Raw genomic sequence first — 22,535 nt, 5'->3', positions numbered from 1 at the left:
CTAAACATCTATTCTGCAAACACACGAGAGATTGGACAGGCCATGTTGAAAGTACTGTATTTTCGTGTGCATAACCTGCACCAAAAATGCGAAAATTTCAATGGCGAGGTAGCAGAGCGGGTAATATGCGGGGTCTTTCCTTTAGTGCAGCTTCATGGCAATGCGTGTTGTGCAGTGAGGCTCCTACACAGTAACACTGACTAAGCCATCCATGGCAGCGATTGCGCAAAACATACAAGGACCGGGAAGAAAAAAACAAAGACAAGCGCACTCTAACAACTGAATTTTATTACTGAATTGTGACTTGCGCCTTGCAGTCAGTGTATTCTACTTGCTAAACATATGCTTTTTCTGTATGCATGATATGTAATATGTTGCTTGATATGTAGCTTTGGTGCAGCCTTTCCTGTATCAAATGTGCGGGCAATCCGCGAGGATTTTTTCTTTTCAGGCGGGCTGAAAGTGGAGGTGTGGATTATATGCCGGGGCCAGTTATATGCACGAAAGCACGTTCTGGCCAATTTACACTGACTTTGGCCATTCGAAAGTGGTTGTTTTCCTTGCAACACCTTCCCCACCAATTTGCTTACATTGACTATCATGACACCCTGGTGAGTCCGCACGGCTGTGTATTCAGCAGATTGCTCTTATCTTTAACTTGTACAAAACGTGCGTGAACAAACAAGGGCTGATACAGTCCAGCCCACTTATAGCAAATACATCGGGAAACGGAACGGAAATAAGTTTGCTATACCCGTTTTTTGGTGTATCTGAACATAACATATGTGAGCCAATGGTAGCAGGAATAAAGATTTGTTCTTTATGACCGGTGTTTCGTTTAAACTGGCTCTACTGTATTAACAATGATGTGCAGGAAAATAAAAATTGGAAACGCTGAGATGGCACAAAAACACACTGCAAGCCATTGTGATGCCACTACGGTAGTTGGCACAGTGGCCACAGCACATGGCGTTTTCTCCTTTGAGTATAGGTCCCGATTTCAGAAGAAATTTGAAAACGCGCTTTTTCGCAAAGGTTACTCATTACAAATGGGTGGCAGGAAAGGTTGGCCAGTGACTTAGATGTCCAATTCTTCTCAAACTTTGCAGGATATTTTTGCAAGAAATGAATGCTGAGAAAGAAGAAATGCAGGGTTCCCTCTAATAAAAAAAATTCAGCCACCTTCGTTATTGAGATGCGAACAGCGGAGCTGGTACTCTTCACTTGTTTTAACTTGCCTTTTCTTAGGTCTGCTTGTTCAAGAGAAAGATGGTTAAAAGCAGAGCTTTCTCTCCGTGAAAACCGAGTTACATCGAAGTTCCCAATCCACTCTCTAAAAGTCCAAAACCCAAGCTGCCAAATTCTAAAGCCAAAGTTCACTTCAACCAAGTCAAAGACCAAAGCCAAATGCCCACGCTATGAACCCAATGGTGCACTTGGATAGACACCGGTTTTAAATGCCAAGAGCCAGGTTCGCTTACAACCACGGGAAGCATTTTTTTTCCAATGTTAAGTTATACTTTATATGTTGCGCTGTTAGCAACTTTCACACGGCTAATCAACAAAAATTCATGAACTTTGTATTGATAGATTTAGGCACATCATGATGTGATCGAACCATTCATGCAAGCAGACAGGCAATGAAAACCCCCAGAATACAGTGCCAAATGCTAATAGGTGCACCATTCATTTAATGCCGATAAGCAAATCTTTAGGACGCACAGAGAATCATATGGTGCGGTGACAATTCTGGGAAAATTTACTGATGAACACATTGTAGCCGAACGGATGCATGTCCTCAGCAGTTGCAAGATGGCCAACAAACAGTCCAGCAGCATCTGCAAAAAGGAAAACGAAGAGCCTCCTTCTGAAAGTTTTGCCACGCACAAATTGGTAACCTCATCCACTCATTTTAGTCACTGTCAACAAAGAAACTTTCAGGCTGCTTTACAATTTGGTGGGACGTGCCTTTTTTTAATTATATTTTGGCTAGCCCTACAGTTCAGGCATTTCTACCATTCCTGCCAGGTCCAAAACATTGGTGGTAGATTGTACTTGTATTGTTTGCAGCACTTCAGTTTTTCGATATAAGCCAACTTACCTTCACATGCCAGTGTCCTCAGCAACGCAAGGACTGAGCCCAATTCAGACCAAAGATTGCAAAGTGACTTCCGACCGACTGCATGTACCAGACTTCAGGGCTCTGAAACAAAAATAAGTAGTTAGCAAGCGCCACTGAGGATCCACTCACTTACGGTACCATATCCATAGTGAACCTTCACAGCAGAATTTTTTGCTTTTTTGAGAGAAAGGACATACGGGGCTCCGAGACTTCTACCAGTCTTCATAGGTGCTCCTGGTCATCTTCGGTCTTCTATCTTGGATCTTTTTTGAGAGAGAAAGGATATAGTCTTCAGAGGTGCTCTTGGTCATCTTCAGTCTTCAATCTTGGTTCTTTTCTGAGAGAGAAAGGATATACGGTCTTCAGAGGTGCTCTTGGTCATCTTCGGTCTTCACAGTCTTCAATCTTGGTTCTTCGTTGAGAAAGGATATACGGTCTTCAGAGGTGCTCTTGGTCATCTTCAGTCTTAATCTTGGTTCTTTTTTGAGAGAGAAAGGATATAGTCTTCAGAGGTGCTCTTGGTCATCTTCAGTCTTCAATCTTGGTTCTTTTCTGAGAGAGAAAGGATATACGGTCTTCAGAGGTGCTCTTGGTCATCTTCAGTCTTCTATCTTGGATCTTTTTTGAGAGAGAAAGGATATAGTCTTCAGAGGTGCTCTTGGTCATCTTCAGTCTTCAATCTTGGTTCTTTTCTGAGAGAGAAAGGATATACAGTCTTCAGAGGTGCTCTTGGTCATCTTCGGTCTTCACAGTCTTCAATCTTGGTTCTTCGTTGAGAAAGGATATACGGTCTTCAGAGGTGCTCTTGGTCATCTTCAGTCTTAATCTTGGTTCTTTTTTGAGAGAGAAAGGCTACACGGTCTTCAGAGGTGCTCTTGGTCATCTTCGATCTTCTATCTTGATTCATTTTTTTTTTTGAGAGAGAGAGAGAGAGAGGATATATGGGGTGGCGGGGCTGGCACCAGAGCAGTCCGCTATGGCAACAGTTTTTTTTTTGTTTTCTTTTTTTGTTCTCTTTTTTTTTCTGTGTGGACCCATAAAAAACTGGCAAAAGGTGACGAAAGTGGATATCATTAGCATGTTTTTTTCTCCCTTTCTTTTTTTTCTCCTCACTCGGAGTTCTTTTTCGCTCTTTTTTTTTTTCGTTCAGTCTCTCTTTTGCAGTTGCAAGATCCATTTCATGTATTGTATGTGTTGCGTGTGTTACATGTTGCATACTGGCTGTTGCTTTATTCTTCACAAGACTATTTACACACCTTGCCATGCAAGAAGAACATCCTCATTCGGTGAAAAAAGGGGGACACAACGGTAGGGGAAACAAAAAAAGGGAGGAAAGTCGGCAACAAAAAATACACCAACTTAATAACCTGCGATGTTGCAAAAGGCACTGAAGGATGCAGCCCTCGAAAAAAAAAAAAAAAAAAAATCTTTCAACAAAAAGAGAAAGAACAAACGCTCGCGACAAGTGCAATCACTGCAGTATAGACCATTATGCCAAACCGCACCCACCCACGGGGCGAGCAGTGGCTACACAAAGCTTGCTGAGATGGCAGACACACTCACTGACCAAAAACAGACATCCACACACCCTTGCAATAATGACAAAAGAAAAAAAAAAGGTGTAAAGTCGACTAGCACAAAAACGAGTCTTGAAGCTCTAACCAACAAACAAACTGGGGAAGAGAAGAAAAAAAAGTTTTCCCACTTAGCCCAGCCCAGCTCAAAGGGACGACCAAAATCTCCGAGAAAAAGAAAAAACCTCGCGCTCGATGCTAAAAACCATATTAAATGACATGCCACTCATATTATAATGAAAGCATAAATGACATGTCACTCATTTTATAAAGAAAACAGAGTCCTGATACCGCAGTTTTCATGACCGGGCTGAATTTGTGCCAATGGCTACACAGAATGGCCAATGTCCTTGCGACAGTAATAAAGTCTTTAAGAAAAAAAAAAAAAAAAATCTCTGCCTTCACAGTGCATGTCGTTCGGGGCATGTGTACATTTCACTTGCGCAAGGTTACATTAGACGCAGCAAAATAATAATAAAAAAAAATGATTAGGTCAGCGGGTCACATATATACAAAAATGCACAGTGAATGAAAGGGGGAGACAGTCCGGCGAAAAGAGTCTCGAACAGCAGCAATAAAAAAAAAAGAATGGGGGAGGCTGGAGGAGGGGTCGAGGAGGCCATCATCGTCGCCAGGAGCGGGCTTCGCTGTCCTCCTCCTCTTCATCGTCCACCAGCAGGAGATCTTCCTCCAAGGCCAGGTTTGACTGCAGACGTGATAAGGGCAAGCAGGCAGTGAGGGCTCTGTCAATATACGTCCTCCAGGATGCAACTGCCTGTTCTTTTACTAAAGGGTATGTACAGTCTTTACAAAGCTTTAATTAATAAAGTCCAAGAAAACCTGTCAAGGATATAGATGTGTAAGAAAAATGATGAAGAACATAAATACATTGCGCTGGTTAATTCGGGCGTCATGTGCAGCCTGTCAGAAACGCAACAAATGACGCGCATGGCTTCAGCGGCAACCTTCGATGCTTGGCTCATGAAGTAACCACCACAAAGCAAAAACATCACTGTTTTGTTCCGTGCTCTCTTTTCCTTTACCAGGCAGTTTTGCTGGTGGCTGTAAGTAGACAATGCATCCTTAGGAGAGTAGCAAGGTAAGATGCACTCAGATAGAGTTAATTTTGGAGAGCACTAGCAATTAATGTAAATTGCCAATTAGGAAAAATTTAAAGATATTCCAGCACATTACTAACACTGGCCTCTATAAGACAGCTTTATATCATTACGCATGCATTGCACAAAAAGCATGTCCTCGTACTCTTGGTGAGAAATTCAGCAGTGTGTCCCAAAAAGCTTGCCTTTGCCATGTGAATAGTCATTTTTTTGCTTACTACAATAGACCCTTAGCAGAATGGCCAAATCGTTGGCGGAAAAGCAGCAAGCCACTCTGGCAACACTGTGCACCCGCTGCGCCGCCATTAGAAAGGAAGCAAAAAGGCTGCGAGCACAGAGTTTCTATGGAGTAGCTACCATCCACCGTCCACGTAATTGCGTACGCGTTCCGCGAAGTGGTGTTTCCAACTGCAGGATGGGAAAATAACTTTGCCGCCCTTCCTTCGATAGAAGAGCGGCATATTTAGGATTTTTATTCTTCGAGGTCGACCACTGAAAGGTCCTACGAGTACGAGCGATCATACGTCAGCGTGGAGTCCTGCGTTACGCCATCGTCAGTGTTGACAAACAGCAGCAAGCAAAGGTAGGATTTGTTGCTAATAAAGAATAGCCTTAGCGCTGCCTCCTTGTTTGGTTGTCGAGTTTTAATTGTGTTTAATCAATGCGCCCTTGCCCCATGGGAGCGGCGGCTGGCCGCTATGAACGGGCCATGAAGGGTCCGTCTTTGCTGAGCGTTCACTTTGCGTATGTTCAAACTTTCAAAAATATTCGCGAAAATGACCAAAGCATGCATAATGAAACTGATTTTGATGTCTCTGCTAGAGGTCATGTTTGCGATTCACGGCCTCTGTACTTGCGGTGCTTAATTTTTCCGTCGGTGAATGCGGTGCTAATGCAGGAGCGATAGGTCGCACGCGTGCGTCAGCAGCGAGCAGAGGTAGTCGACATTGAGAGGAACTCAGAGAAAGGAAGGAACACAGAAGAAATAGGAGAAAAGAAGGGCACGTCTCGACTCGCCCCCGACGAGCCGTTATGCAGCGGGGTAGATAAGCGGAAGCGATTTAACCAGCGTTAATCTTCGAAAGGTAGCACAAAACACCACTTTAGGAGAGAAATATGACTACGGCGATGGGGCAACAGACTCGTGAAGCCGTGGGCGAAAACGTGCAACCGCAACAGCGTTGCTACAACCTGCTTCCTTTCTAATGGCGTCGTCTCGTTCACCACCAGTTACCACCACTGAATTCTCAGTGTTGTCCGCCTTTTTGCAAAGGGTCTATTAGGCGCGGGTCACATGCACAACGAAGGCTATGACTGATCGATACAATGGTTGTACAGGACCGGTTTTGGCGTCGTACGCTCGTCCAAGGAGACTCACGACGTGCGGATGCAGCCAATGAAAGCACGAAGGGGGTCATCATAATGGCGTCACTGTCAAAGCTTCTTTCAAAGCCCTGAAGAGGCACTAGTGGCAGCAAGTATTTTGAGGGGGGCAGCAGTGGCCAGCGCAGGGGGGCGCTTGCGCGCTCTCCGCCAACAATCTGGTAGACTTGTTGCCAGTGGTATCAATAGCATGGACGAGCGAAATCGTCGGTGCTAAACGTCTACACACCGCTTTACTGAATGCTTTTATAAAATGCAGTGTAATCATAACAGCACCACTCATTTTTACTTCAAGTTGATAAATGTTTTCTTTTCCTGCTCGGATTTCTCGTGCATATACCTAAATCCACCGGAGTGCGCCGAAACAGGGAGGCAACCACGGAGAGAAAACAGTGAACAGAGTGACGCCGACGACGCATCGCGCGCACGCATCAGACCATGTGCCTCAAATTCATGCATGCGGTTAGTCGTGGCAGCCATATATCCAACCAGTGGTGCATCTCACTGGATTGCGCCATCGTGCATGTGTCCCGCGCTTTACCCAACAAGATTATAGAAATTTAATATAGAAAATAAAGGCAAGTGCTCCCCCATGGAACACCGCAACACCATAAATCTCGAATTATTTATCCATTTTATTACAAGCCACAGGGGATAGGAAGGGCATTAGTTGAGCTCCAATTATGGGATGGCAACAAACAAGCACTTAGTCAGTAAAAACAGCTATAAAGATAACGAGACTTCTAAAACTGTGAGGGAAAAAGTGTGCTCACTGAGGGTGAAAGACTCCTCATCTTCCCGGATCAATAACAAAAAAAGTTAAGGTTTCTTGGAACTACACTTCCTGAAACTCAATTATTAACCCTGAAGTGAAAAACTTCAGCAAAGCTTCAATGCAACAAATGCTTCAAGCGACGATTACACAAGCGTAACGGACATCTGCTTTAGACAGACACGACATTTCAAGGCCAGGGTTGGCTTTAGAAACCCCAGCGCTGGTCCTCCCACAACGTTCTTTTCATCATTTGCATTTTCACCAGCTGCTCCGAACAAACGGAATCACGTAGCCAAGGAAGGCTGCAGCGTACTTCGCTTCACTGAGGCCAGCTGATCCTCATGGAAATTTGCAAGGCCCGTCTCAAATAGCTTCAATTTCTCCTTTTTTTGCGGTAACAAGCAGCAGTTATGTTTGCAAGCAGCCATGCCGTAATTACAACCTGCAGCAAAAGGTTAATCGGCAAGGTTGCCCACCGCACTGGTTCAGTGGCTAAGGCACTGTGCTGCTGAGCACGAGGACGCGGGTTCGATTACCAGCCGCGGCGGCCGATTCACTGATGGAGGCAAAAAGCAAAAACGCCAGTGTGTTTGAGATTTCGGCGCACATTAAACATCCCCAGGTGGTCGAAATTAATCCGGAGCCCCCCCCCCCCCCCCCCCTACGGCGCGCCTCATCGGCTGCGTTGTGTCGGCGTGTTAAACCCCACAACCCACAATCAATCAATCAATTTGCGTGTATCAGAGTTACGAATGCGTTCTGAGCACGGCATCCTTACAACAAAGCAACTCCAGCACATGTCATGAATGCACAAGATATGCCATTTCGAGCTGAAGGTGTTCCATGCAGGCAGTACAATGGAAACATTCACTGCTGGCAGCTGAAGAAGACCCCCTTCAGCACGCGTAGGTGTGTGGGACAAGCGAGGACAACAGCGGCGCTTCTTCCCTCACCTCCTCGTCGGCTGCCAACTCGTCCTGCGTCAACGTCGAGGGTGTCGCAGCGTCGCCCGTGGAAGCTGTCCGTGAGGGCTCCTTGAACCACGCCCACTGCAGGGGTCGGTTCTTGAACTCGGCACCCTGGGAAACGCCCTGCGGGGGAGCACAACGAGGCATCTTGCATTCCACCCTGCCCACACCGCACACACACTCCAAACTGCACCCTGTATCAAACCCTGGCCCATGTTGCTCCAAGAGCGCATTTTCTTTAAATCCGTCACACCTGTGCTGACAAAAATCCACCGTCTCAAAGCAGGGATGGAGGGAGGGAGGGGGAGAGAGAGAGAACCAGTGCCGAATATGACCCTAAATGTCGTAACAGTACTGCTGCACCGATACAATCACCGTGAGTACGGATTTCACTACGATATGAATTCTGTGAATTCCCCAGTATGAGCACACTGCATATGCGGGGGGACAATACTGCATGTTCCGGACTCATTCTCGTGTCACAATGGATGGTATGCAAATCAGCAAAAGTTTCCTTAGTACATGTACTAAGCCTGTAACTCCCGTGTCAATACATGCCCTCAACATGAAGCTTGTACTGTATTTTAGTACAAACATAGCTTTCTACCCACACAGAGTTTGCTTCCCTCACAACCGCTGCTAATTAGCAATTTCACTTTAAACTGGTGCAGAAAAACTGTGATGGTAAATTTCGTAAACAAATTATGTTTTACACCAGATCAAACGACCCCAGATGTTCGATTACGCTATAACAAACTCAAAAGCATGCTGAAGCAATTTATACGATCATGACAACGCCCTCACCCGTTTTAACACGCATAGGAGATACAGCCGTGGCTGTCACCTCTCTGCAAGAAGGGCAAAAATCTGCTTTGTACACGCAACGAAGCCCATTTTCAGATACAAAAAAGATGAACGCCCCGTTTAACAGAACTCTTCTATCCGCGTAGCTTGCTTGCAGACACAGTTCTTCACCAAGTTTCTACTAACGCAGCATTTGTTATCTGATGAGATTCGAAGCTGCTGTGTATGACCTTCAAACAGAAAGAGCAAGCTTGGCAAGAAGATACTGCGTATGTGGGGGAACTCCATATAATCAGGCATGATTTTTCTCTTCTGGCTGATAGCAAAACATCAGGAACAGCGCGCTAAGAGACGGCAGCAAGGTCAATTTCGCAAGAGGGGGAAAGATAGGGGCAGTAAATACTCCACGCAAGTGCAGCATAAGCTGGACTGAAGGTCGACCCTCTATGTAACAGGTCAACCCCTTAACACAAGGTGAAAAACGCAGAGACAAAAACATTCTCGGAAAAGCTTTTCTGCATGGTTAATTAAAGCTGTCAACCCATGAACCACGATAGATAACCGCACACTCAAAATGACTCTCCCTGCAGCTCTACTTTAAATAGGAAACCTTCCTTACAAGTTTTTTTTTTGTCTATTATTTATTTACATACTTTACAGTCCAACTGGGATATCGGCTATCGATGAATAGATTTTAATAAAACTTGCACCGAATAAACTTTTACACGGCCTGACTTTAAGTATGTTGCCATTTTTTCTGTACGGCGAGTAGTCTTTGGTGTAGTATTAATTTATATTCATTATTTGGGGGAGAGCTAATTACTAAATAGCAGCAGCTAGTGTGAACAAGGTTGACATACTAAAGTGGCATACAATGATGAGTGCAACCAAACAAGAACCAATGTTCTAGATCAGGGGTTCTCAAGCATGTTGGTCCCAGGGAACCCTGCTAAGTTCCGTTAAGTGCCAAGGAACCCCCCTCCCGCCATTTTTCATTCCGTTCATGCTACATTAACGTGCAATAAATTCAAAAGCAAGCAAGGGTATCGTTTTTTTTCCCGTCAACTTTACGCGAATGCGTACGCTAGCGGCACCTATCTCCAAACAGGAGAAATGTGCATGGGGGTAATTAAAGGCCGAGATTCAAGTGCAATAGTTTAACCACGTGGCCCGTTTTCGGAGTCTGGCTGGCTACAAGCTGCTGGCGAGATTTATTGCGCAGCTCGCGCGTTTCTGTTATGCGCCGAGATGTGCTTACTGACACTCGGGCGTGAGTAATGGAGGTTCCTTAGATCGATCGCACCTCAAGTTCACCATATAAGACTTGGCGACTGCGGAACCAGGGAAAATTTATCAGTGGCTCGCGGAACCCTGAGGAGGGGCCTGCGGAACCCCAAGGTTCCGCGGAACCCACTTTGAGAAACCATGTTCTAGATTAATTCTAACTACAGTCACTTGAGCGTGGCAAAACCAAGTTCAACACCTACGACAACAGATCAGCTTTGAAATATTTTCCTAAAAAAAGGTAGGCATATTTTCGGTCCACTGCACACTCCGAATATCTTTCTAACAGAGGAATGGCACATGCAGTGGTGCCACTGATGAACGGTGATTTGGAGCAATTTTTGTATCAGCAAATTATTAATTCTGGAGCAATTTGGAGCACCTAAATGCCAGTTTTGGAGCACCTTGGAGCAACTAAACATCAACTGCTAGATGTGTCCAAAGCATCTCTCAACACTAAAGATTGACCAGTATCGTCCAGTAATTGATGTGTAGGTCGTCATGGAATGCGCTTCAAGGTGCTTTTCCCACATGCGATCACAAATGGACGGCACAGCTCAAGAATAATGGTCTTCTTGTCCCTACTAGGGGAAGTCTTTTTCAAGGAGTCACTGAAAACGCTTCATAGTTGGCAGGCTCGAACATGCATTAAAAATAGCTTTCACAGTCAGCTCTCCCAATAGCCCAAGAATAGCGAAATAGCCAATAAAGAAAAGTTCTACAACCACAAGAAAAAGTAGCCCTATTTGGCTCTTTATAGCCCGACCTGTCATTCCTGGGGCAATGGGATTTTTTTTTTTCCACTTATTTCGAAACAGTCGCTAGAAGTCGCCAGAAGTTTGATGCAATTAAATCCCCAAGTATCCAGGCAATAGCAAAAATGCAACAAAACATAATTCGCAAGGTATTTAGTTCCTTTCTGGTGTGGATAAAAGACAACATGCAACACGATAATGAATATTGAAATGCTTCGACAAACCTGCCTAGCAAAAAAACAACGCGCCTCTTTTCTAGTTTATTAATTGTTGCGGCAAGCCCTCGTGTTTTACTTTCATTTTATTAGATGCAGGCGCTTGCTATCAGTCCCCGTGCGCATTTCCAAGCTAGCTGGAAATGTGCACGAGAAATGCGCATGGAGCACTTTTGCATGCGATTCGTGCGCGTCGGCGTTGCGCGTGCGATTTTTTCACGCCCGCACGCGGCAGTTTCTACCACGCTCAGAAAATGACGCGCGTCGCGCGCGGCAGTGGGAGGAGCCTGGCGACTTGCGCCAATGGGGAGGCGCGTGCCTCATGGCGGCGGTTTTGAAGCGCTCGAGACAGCCAAGGCCGGCTGGCTCCGTCGGCGGTTTTTAGGCTTACTACCCCGGCAGGTATTGCATGGACGTTTTCACTAGCGACGCGGATGATGTTTTATAGTACCGATTTCGCCCAAATTATAAGCTCCTTTACCACACAAGCAACTTCGTGCGCGCCTTGAGGGGTGTTTTAGAGAGCGCTTAAAAGTGGTCGCTCGAGCTCCCCACACCGGGTCTAGGAGAACTCGTCAAAAGTGAACTCGTCGCAGCCAACTCGTCATAGGTGAATTCGTCACATAGGGCAAGTCGTCATAGGCCATCTCGCACTAGGGAAACTCGTAACCTAGGGCAACTGGACACTCGGCCAACTCATCACAATTTACGTTTTTCGTCTATCATGTTCAAATGAAAGCGTACAGAAGCTTGCATAATTCTCATCTTATGCGTAAACATTCTTACACTCCTCCTTCAATTCACCACCCTTAATGTTTCCTTTGTCGCCTTCGAGGAATGCGCCAGCCAGACAGCGTATCTTATTTTTTTTTCGTTGTGCAGCTAATTACGTGAGTCTTTTATATTGGATTTAGTTTGCCCGTTCTGTTTTTTCTGAAACGTTTTTTTTTATTTTTGCTAATTAAATGACGGCGCTGTTTGGGATTTGCGATTTCGTTTTGTGTTTTCGCTTTTTAGTATTTTGATCTTTTGTTTTCATGCCTGCTGACAAACGATGATTGTCAAGCTGGGTAACTTTCGTTTTGTTAGCCAACATATCACCTATATATGGGAGCGAAAGTCAAGGCTGGACTTAAAGTTAACCCCCCCCCCCCCTCACACACACACGCTCACACAAAAATGTGTGACGAATATTTTTTAGGAGGAGAAGAAAAGCAAAAAAAGAAACCGGAAGTTGTGCTGAAACCGAAAAGCCGATTTCAACCACCACCTGCAAACAAACAAGAGGCCAACATTTTGCCCTATTTATAGATATATACACAAGCAGGCAAAAAGCTTCAAAAGTAAACGCAAAAAGAAAAAAAGAAAAGGAAACGCAAAAGAAAGAAAAAGTCGACCCCCTCCACAGAAAAAGTGTGACGAATAATTTTTGGAAGGAGAAGAAAAAAATAAACCTGAAAAATAAACCTTACCCAGTAAAAAAATGTGATTTTTTTTTGCAACAAGAAAGGGACACAGGAACATGTGTTAAAATAGAAAAACCATTTCAACCACCACCTGAAAACTAACAAAAGCAGAGTACCCCCCAAACTCTGAAGAGGTCAACTTGGGAGTAATTATACGATTAGAAGCCACCAAACTCCTCTCCCCATTTCTTCGACATCGGCCAAAAATTGAACGGCGAGACGACTTTTCCTAGCACGAGAAGGTCAGTGCTACCACTTTTCCTAGTACGGGATCACCTAGAACGAGATGCCCTCTTTGACCAGTTTCACTATGACCAGTTTTCCTAGGACGAGTTGGCTGCGACGAGTGGGCCGGTTCCCCCCCACACCACTTCGCGGCCGAAGCCGCCGCCATGTTGCCACGCCGCACGCAGAGCGCGGGTGCTTACGCGGCGCGTTTTCGCAAGCAGAAAACGCTCCATGAGGTTCGTGCTTTAGAGAGACTGGCTGTTTTTCACGGCCCGCTTCACTTGTGGCGGTCCCCTCCGCGAGCCCAACAAGCGAAGCGAGAGCTTGCAGCCGACCGCGTCACGCATGCCGCGAAACGCCGCTCCCGCTGGCTCTCGGAGCGGAGAGGGCCGGCAATAAACGCCACCTAAAACTACCTATTGTTTATAGCAGGAAATATTGGACACTACAACAAGACGGAAAGTTTTTAACCGCGGTACGCCAGCGCTGCAATGACTTGCTAGACGAAAACACTGTATCGGCGGTACAGTGACGGCGCCAACCAAACTCACCGCGGAACACGATTACGGGTGCGAGGGACCACTGCGATATCAACCCGATTTAGTTATAGTACATGTCTAGAGACCACTGCGAAGTAGTGCTTGTAACAGGCTGCACGCGATTGGCGCGACACAAATTTTGGCGCACTTTTGGCGCACTTGCTTGCAAAATCGTGGTTTTTTATCAGGATGGCGCAGGATACCTCATTTGGCGCAAATTGGCGCATTTGGCGCAGGAGTGGCAGCACTGCACATGTAATATCAGAGCTATCTCCCATTCAAAAAATTGGGCACTGCCAAAACTGTTCCGAGGGAACGTGTAAAAAATGTTTCAGCGAACAGCGTGATAATGTTTAAAAAAGTGCAGCAAACCAATAATTTTCCCCCGAAATAACTCATCTCAACCTACATAAGTCCCATTTGTTGAGGGCATAGTAACGAAAGTGAGACGAACCAACAGCCGGTGGACAATTAGGGTAACAGAGCGGATACCAAGAGATGGGTATAGAAGAAGGGGAAGGTCTAATGGAGGGATGAAATACAGAACTTCGGAGGTAAATGGTGAACTTGAGTAGCACAAGACACGGGTGCGAGGGACCACTGCGATATCAACCCGATTTAGTTATAGTACATGTCTAGAGACCACTGCGAAGTAGTGCTTGTAACAGGCTGCACGCGATTGGCGCGACACAAATTTTGGCGCACTTTTGGCGCACTTGCTTGCAATGGGAGAGGCCTCTGTACTGGACCTGAGCAGGCTAATAATAATAATGATGACGATGGTCATGACCTGCTTTACACCGTTGCATGCAGAACATGGTTATGGTTTGTTAATCGGCTCTGGCTTCAGTGGGCTTTGTTTGCATAGGGCTCAGCAATTTCCAGCAATACGAAAGAAAAAAAAAACAGAAGGCAGTGCCTCACGAATTTAGAGACATTTTCGCTGGTCGCCCAAAGGCATCAAAATGAACTTTCACTCATACCCAACAAAGTTACCGTCACCAATTCTGTCCTTTTCAAACGATTCCGGAAGCTCAGCAGCTCATTCACAGATTGCCGCCAAGATTGCAAGGCAGACTGCAAGTCTGACTCATGAAGCAGATTGGCCGGCCCTGGCCAGCGGAACAAACTCACTTCCTTTTTCCCACCGCAATCAGCCCTTATCCAGAGAAGCTTGTTTTTCTTCCTCGTTCTTGTTGCAGCCGACACAAGAGATGCCCTATCTTAGCCTGATGGTAAACACAAGACACGAGGCTCTTGAAAAGCCGGCAGCTACGCTAAGCCTACCCTTCTGCCACCAAGACCTTGCCTGCTACAGTTATCTCAGGAGCAATATAAGCTACTATCGATGATCACAAGTACTACTGCCATGAGCATCTCAAAGTTGCAAAGAAATAATTTTAATGTTTGGCTTTGTCAGCTGACCCTGACATCACTGAGTTTTCCGTTGTCGGGCTTCGTTATGATATGCAATAAAGTGGCTATTTGGGCATGACGGTATCAATGCAGTCATAACGAATCAAGAGAAGACAGCGCAGCTGGCACAAGGCCAGCTGCGCTGTCTTTCCCTGCCAGTTGGTCCCAGCTCTCGTGTGTGTCCAGTCATCTTCCTCCCGATTCGTTATAATAGCAGTAAGCGGACGACGCCTGCAGCTGCGCCCATCAGGTGGTGCATTGCGGGTCACATGTGCTTGAAGGGGGCATGCAGACAAGATAAAAGTTTGTTTTATTCGAAAGATTTGTCCGGAAGCTTGCCAGCGCTTGTCCGGAAGCAAACAATGCTTTATTCAATGAGAAATTAATCAATTTAAGGGGGGGACACTGGTCTTGAGGACTAAAAATTTGCCAAAAAAAATCAATTTTCTGGATTAATTTTTATTTGCAGTCTATAGGTCCCAAAGAATGTACCTGCAAAATATTATAGCTGTACCATCAGCTATACCAACAAAGCTGTCACCATTTGAAGTTGGCTAAATGGCCATCTTCCCCTGCATTTCCGAACTTTGTGCCTTGTTTTCTCAAAACCAGTTTTTTTCCCATGAGGTCAACTGTCAGGTACAATATCTTGGGATGTACTGGTCAGATTTGCGTCATTCTTGCTGCAATTGAAAGCTGAATAACTGAACAAAGCAATAAAACCAGAAAAATATAAAATTTTTTTGTACTAGTACAATTTTTTATGCATTTTGTTTTACGAAAACATTGATAATTGATGACCTTGACATTTCGTAAGTTCAGAGCAATTGCAGAAACAGTAATAAAATTACTGCTGTGGTATAGCTGCACCCCCTGGTCCTTCGAGAGCACATTGGAGCAAGAATTATTCGAGTATATCATAACCAGATAATTAAAAAATATTAAAAAATTGCCCGAAATGGAATGACATAACATGTTGCAAAACTCTGAACTTAGATTATATAGATGAAAACTGACTGCATATTTGTGCTCAGGATGTTAAAACACACTTAATGTGCAAATTTCAAGGAGATTGGTTCAAAAATAACAAAAATGTCTTCAAGACCAGTGTACCCCCTGAAGTTAAAATTTCAATTTTCCCGCCAGCCAAATCGTGTTTTCGTGACGTCTGCAATAACATCACAGGAACCGCTCTGCAGCCGATTGTGGAGGCTTGGTGCCCTATTCTCGACTGCACAAATTGCCGGCAATTCGCCATGTTTGCCGGCAATTTTCCGGAAGTCTTTTCTGATTGGCTTTCAACCTTGGTCACATGCTTCCAGCTGACAAAGCGGTTGTGTGTGCTGTCGTCGTTTTGACGTTTTATGACGTTTACGGGCACCAGTTCTAAAGTTTGCCTTATTTCTCTTTACTGAAAGCGCATAATTATTGGCCGGCAATGAAAAACCACACTAAAAGCACTAGACATGACAACGTAGGCCTGTCTTCGCTATTCAACAACAATAATGCCTGTAACACACGCCCTCCCTGTGATTGGCTGACAAGGTAATATAAACAGTTGGCAGGAACGATTACGTCATGCACTGGCAACTTCTGCCTGCGGAAAAGTGAAGTAATGCTACGTAACAGCTTGAAAATGGCGGCTGTTTTTGTCGCAAAATAGAAGCGAAATAGGGAAAAAAATTGGCCCGGCTTTCGGCGCCGCAAAAGGTCCGCAAATTTGCAGCAGGCGCAGTTTCGCATGCACGCTGTTTAAAGCATGTTTCCTACCGAAACAAATTATACTTTCAACTGCTTCCAAGTCAGTGATCATGGAGCATACAAATAACGTGCAGTATTTTGCTTTTATGTTTGTCAATAAAATAAGAATGACCTGTTTGGCGTAACCACAACATAAGAGGGCAGTACAAGCCTCTCCATGACAAAGAGAACCCAATGCATGGCATTTGTCCACACTCGTCCTAGTAAGCTGTTGGGTCACATGATCGAACTCAAGAAAAAATAACAAAGAAAAGTGACTCTTTGGTTCATTACAGCGCTGATTGAAGTCGAGATTGACGAATGAGTGAATCGGCGACATCGGTGCGCTCTGCGGTTATCAGGCGTAGCGCTTCGCTGCTCTTAGTGTCATGCAAGCAATGGTCGCGGCCGTCTTTTTCTGTGATCACGCCATAAACTTGTAACATAGCAGCAGACGATGGCGTGGCGGGGGTGGCGGCAGGGAAGGTGATAACACAACAAAGCTTGCATTGAAGCAGAGAGCCCAGCTATGTTACTAAAAGCGATTGAAAGAAATAAATAGATACGGTAAAAAAAATTGTGTGATGTTCTTTAGCTCGACATCCGCCTTTCGCTCGCTTTTGGATCAACGTTACTCGATCGCCTTGTGGTGTTGACGCCAACTTTGACCTCCAGAAATGTGTTTTTCTTGTCAGCCTCAGCTACCGTCTTAATTTTTGTAGTACATGCCAAGTGTTTTTATATCTTTCTTGCACAATATTTTATACCTTGGTTGCGATCTTTATGAGTGAATCGTCAAATTACACTGCATGTCGTCATAGCTATAGGTGCAGCACATCACTGATTGATTACGTCGTGCTTACGCAAAAAAACATGGGCGAATTGCTGGCAATTTGTGCAGTCGAGAATAGGGCCCTTGTTTACCACTGTCAACCTAGGTGGCATCACCATACAGCAAAGGCCCGTTTTCTGCCTTTGCTTTGTTTTTGACTGTATTTGTACCTGGCTTGCTTTTGTTAAGGTAGAAAATAATTGTTTCGTAAAACATGGTGTTCGCTCCACAAATATGGTCATGTAAGACACTGTCGCTTACGCCATTCGGCCAGTGTCGTCTGAGACAACCCCAAAGTGCCGCAGTGCTGTTCAGCTAAAACAAACATAGCGCAGAGTACCAACAGCAGTACGCATCGGTACTTCTATGTTTACATTGGTAACTTCCACTGATTACCACACCATTCTTACTGTTATAAAAAGAATGTTCACTTAATTTAAGTGCAAATAGCTCGTTCGGCAAGCATATAAGCCCTGGCTAATTTGCATTTGCTGGCCTCAGCCAATCGCAGAGCCGCCACATGACATCATAGGCTCTGTTGTGGGAATGAGCTAGTGGGTCGCATAGCCATTCCACTTTTTCCTAAATATATGGCTTATATGAGCAAAGTTTACGTTAAAAGTGGTGTCAGTATGATTCTAATGAACCAAATGTGTTTTGTCTGCAAGGCCCCTTTAACAGCCAAGCAGGCCACATGTAATGGCTTTTTATGTGGTTGCTTTATGAGGAACAAATAGACAAAAAGATGCATTCGCAACAGGAAATTTAAGACAAAAAGACACTCTTTCCAACGACACCAAAATGGTGCAACCACGTTTGCGCAATTAACTTTGGGCGAGCGAGCTTCAGAAAAGCAACACCATCTTGTGAATTTGAGCCGGGGCTCGGTGTTAATAATTCATACTTTGGCCGAAAGGTGTACTTTCTAGACTGAAAATTATGGCATACTCTTCAGAAATGCCAGTTTGTAAATATCAGTTTTTGTTTTCTTTTTCAAATTTTCGATCCCACAGAACAGTGTCCCTCCCTAATAAACACGACGTCAGCGGCTTTGATGGCCGGCTATGAGCAAACGCAGATCGGAAAAGGGGCACAACATTCAGAGTGACACGATGCTCCCTCAGTGCCCTGCCTCTGAACCAAGCCAAGTATTGCTGCATTTTTCAATATGTGGCATCGCTGCTCCCGTGAAAACTGTGCTTGAAACGTGCAAGCTCTGCCAAAGTCAGGCATGTTTGAACTGCGGCCCTCATTACGTGTACACCATCTTTATAAAACAAAAAATAAATGCACACTCCCTTAATAGGACATATAAACTTAATTAAAACGGTCGAAAATTGGTGCGCAGTTTCGTCATTTTTCATTGATAGAGTTAACCGAGGTTCCCCAGCAAGAAAAACACCCCTGCACTTATAAAGGGTCACAGAGTGGCTACCAAGGGACGAGACTAGAAGTAGGGGAAGACCAGTAACTCGATGGAGGGAGGAAATAAAAAAATTCAGGGGCAGACAATAGATTCAGGCAGAGTGGAGAAGGAGCGGTTCTAGGTCTACGGAAGAGGCCTCTGTACTGCGCCGACAGAGATAGGCTAATGCTGATGATGTCGGTGATCGTTGTCAAATCTTTCGGACAACTGCTTCCCATGCATCCACGTAAACGTGGCAACAACTGCACTATTTGTACACGGCACAAATTCTGAAAAAAAAAAAATCAAAGCCGTTCCACTTAACGTGAAGGCTGTCAGAAGTGCAGAGCAGTGATTTGCCATAATAGGCTGTCAACCATTATCCGCTCATTGTTATCACCCAATGCAATTCAAATTTCCTGCCCTCGCAGTGCCCCCTGCCTGAAACTTCGCCAGCGGGAGTTCTATTCTTTTTGTGCTTGCTTTTCCTCCTGCACGTGCCGGCGTTGCACTGCTATTTTGCACTGCTACCAACCCAACGAGTGTTCATAACTAAATGAAAGGTTAATTACGTATATTTTGCCCCAAATGTACCTACAGTTTCCTTTGTGCTAAACAACAGGGAGATGTATGACAAGCGCCAGCAGTTCACGAGTTTCAAACACTTATAAACCACTTGGTTTTCGAAGCCTCTAGGTTACGCCGCGATGACAGCTGATACGACGGAACGCCATGTGGCTCTACTCAGGTCCAGCGAGCGAGCTACAATGACAAGGCAAGCCCCTAAAGTGCTTTGCACTTAAAAACACAAGTCAGCTAGACAGCACAAAGCAACTACCCCTGCCTGCCCATAAGACCACAATGCTTTACGTGACAACCACAAAAACTGGGCCGCTGGTAGAATTTTTTTCCCCTGAAGGACCACAGCAGGCAAAGAGTAGATTGCAATTGGGGAAGAAAGATTTAAATAAAAAGATGTTTGGAGTCATCACTTTGTCAACAAAGCATGAAGATGTTAGCGGTTCTTATGAACATTTAAAAAAAGAAAAAGAAAAAAAAAAAAAACCTCTCGAGTAGCCCTGCTGATCATGCCAGCCTTTATTTTCACATGGAATTCAAAAAAGGCGTGTAAGCAAAATGGTTCTTGCCATTTGCAACAAGCTTGCATATTAATACATAGCAAACATGGCTAATAAGCGGAGCCTCAAAGCCCTACATTGACAGAATGGACTGTGCTGTGTGCAGCAACACTAGAGAAGTATGTTTTCAAACAAAATGTTCTCACCAGCTCAGCATCCTTGCGCGTCTTGAATGTAATTACAAGGCCAGAGTTGAGGATCTCAACGCCTTCCACTTCGCCATATTGCTGCAAAGAAGAAACGACGGCTGAGTAAGTCCACACTTGCATTTGCAAAACTATTTTCTTTTAAGGAAAGAAAGAACAGCGAGCCAGAGGAGGTAATTATATTACAAAGCAGAATACTGAAATGCAAAATAAAATAATTGTATGACGTATTTGTATGGAATAACTGCAGAAAAGGCTTTTCCACGTTATTGCAGCACATTCTGCGAGTAGCTCCGCCTCCAAATCATCTGCTCCCCTTAATCCCTTCTTCCAGTATTCCTCCATGCACGCTGTTTTTTCTCCCTGAATAGGTTGTGTGGCATGTGTAACCAAAATTGAGGTGAAATGCCCCCCCTCGCGCCAATGTGCTATCCTCTTTGCAATGCTGAGTGTGACATTTACCACATTGAATTGCACAGCTTCTTTGGGTGACTTAACATATCCCAATCTATCTTTCAAGGTACTTCAAAACATCCTTTAACTCAGCCCCACAGATATTCACTGACTACCCAAGTTTCTTAGAGCAAAAAGGCACAGGCACCCTCTGCTGCTGGAAAAGAAGCAAGTGCATTCTATCCCAATCCTTCACCAAGCATCGTTTCTCCTCCATCATGGTTACGATCAGGGGCACCAGAGACAAAATTCTAAAGGAACACTGGATCAATAAGGGTGTAACATAGTAACCCCCCCCCCCCCCCCCCATCCCGCTTTGTAGGACACATGCTAGCATGCACAATACTCCAAATGATGTCAATGATCACTGCCTGCGGAAAAGAAATGGGGTGGGGCGCAGGCTTTCTTGAATGCCCGTTTTTTAGTTGCTCTAACATTCCCCCTCTACCTATACAATACTCAAGTCCAGCTTTTATGAAGTGCTCTCAAAGCAAGCTGTCCGTAGGCTTGATTAGTCAGACTATTGTCTCCTGCCCTGAATGCCGATCAGATAAGTGCAATACCCTGCCGACTTTTCATCAATGTTTAACTGCAGGCACGCGCGAGTCTCTTCACATCATTACACCAATGCAACCAGCACTGCCCCAGGTTTCGGAATGCTCCCACAACTGCTCTGGCTTTCAATGAGCCGAAGGGTTCACCCCAATCAATGAAGGGCCAGCACTGAGGTCATTAAATTAAAAATTGTATCACCTGGTTAAACAGAGAGAGAGAGACCGAGAAAGAGAGAGTACGAGAGAAAGAAGAACGGAGCAACAACTGCCTTCGGTGCCGTTCCCTCCTGGCCCACTACTCACGGCAAAGTGTGCCTGCAGGTTCTCCTTGTCCCCCTCGTCCATGCCCTGGACAAAGACCTTGCGCGGCCGGTGGTCGATGACGTTGAGGCTCCTGCGGAGGGCGGCGCCCCCTCGGCCTCCCCGCAGGGCCCCCCTCCGGTTCGAGGGGCCCCCCCGGCTGCCACCCTTCCAGTGGCTGCTGCCCAGCAGGCCCAGGGCACGCGCCTGCAACACACGCACGGACGGGATGAGGTTGAGGGGAGACACCAATGCGCTGCTTGCTGCACTACACCGCACGCTTGTGCACCCGGCCTCGCCAGTGCAATCGACCTCCAATCCACCGGAGCAAAAAAATGAAAGCACCCACTTCGTGAAACATTTTGCCTCGTAGTGCTAACAGGGCTAAGGTGCGCCTCATGGGGGCAAGCTCACAGGTTCTAAACCATAGAAGGGATGGGACACACTCCATACAATTGTGAAATGGTCATACCACCCGATAGGCTGTAGTTCCCGTGCAAGAAAGCTACCTGAGGGTTTTAGGCATTGGGGTCACATCAGAAAATAGTGGGAACCTTGTGCTGCTACTTCTACTGGCGTTCTAGCTATAGCGACACCACTGGCACCACCCTATGGTGGTGTCAAGCCTCCAGCATTCATTTCCTTGCAGACTAAACAGCGGCAGCATGCCGATGTGCACCTTAGTGCTTCTGATGCCAATTCAAAGCAGCAAGCAGATTTAAAAAAGGGCTGACACTTCTAATGCGAAATTTGTGCGCAGCATGAACTGCAGTCTTCTCCTCGGCCATGGCACATAGCTGCTGCATCTCACCGAGTGATCGCATGATGAGCGAACACAGGGCGGTGCATGCTACTCTGCCATTATCTCGCAGCGCGTCACCACCGCTGAGCATGTTGGTGTAAATCATGTTTAAACCTCCTGCACAAATGTCAGCGATGGTAAGCCTTTGCGTCGGCGCCGCGAACTGCATCTCGCTCGGGAAGGGACCGCGAACTGTGTCTCAGGAAGTGAATGCATCATCATCGAGCGCACAACGACACGCGGTATTACGGTGTCATCTCACAGCGTGCTGCCACTGCCTAGCATGCCTCACAGCCTCCCCCTCCCACTTTTGCCATACCTTTTCTTTCTGTCTTCGGTGTTCTCTTTGTTCGCTCAGTAACGAGGCCAGTGAGAATGCCAAAACACAATAGCGGGCACTTAAGTACTGCGCGCTAAAATATTATGGAAAGGGCTGCTGCACCTTAGGAGGTGAGAAGTTGACTTATGCCACACCACGTCTGCACAGTGTGTGTCATGGCAGTACTGCCATCGCTTT

General features: G+C 45.6%; 1 protein-coding gene across 3 annotated transcripts in view; it reads right to left on the bottom strand.

Annotated features, from left to right (window-relative positions):
• Positions 1-104: 104 nt before the first annotated feature.
• The window catches only part of Swm (Zinc finger protein swm), a 73,406-nt gene continuing 50,975 nt past the window's right edge, over positions 105-22,535 (bottom strand). For 2 of the 3 annotated variants that reach the window (XM_077702978.1, XM_077702980.1), the window contains 5 exons: positions 21,220-21,423; positions 19,910-19,990; positions 7,926-8,063; positions 2,102-4,402; positions 105-1,838 (listed from right to left, as the gene is read on the bottom strand). In XM_077702978.1, coding sequence (XP_077559104.1) covers positions 4,319-4,402; positions 7,926-8,063; positions 19,910-19,990; positions 21,220-21,423 — 507 coding nt within the window. In that variant the 3' untranslated portion in view covers positions 105-1,838; positions 2,102-4,318. The remainder of the gene's footprint in view (positions 1,839-2,101; positions 4,403-7,925; positions 8,064-19,909; positions 19,991-21,219; positions 21,424-22,535) is intronic. The other variant, XM_077702979.1, reaches the window with a different exon arrangement.

Source organism: Haemaphysalis longicornis, unplaced genomic scaffold (genome assembly GCF_048455015.1).
Source record: "Haemaphysalis longicornis isolate Haplotype H1 unplaced genomic scaffold, Haemaphysalis longicornis Haplotype H1 scaffold_3, whole genome shotgun sequence".
NCBI lineage: Eukaryota > Metazoa > Arthropoda > Arachnida > Ixodida > Ixodidae > Haemaphysalis > Haemaphysalis longicornis.
This window is presented reverse-complemented; position numbering and strand designations above follow the sequence as displayed.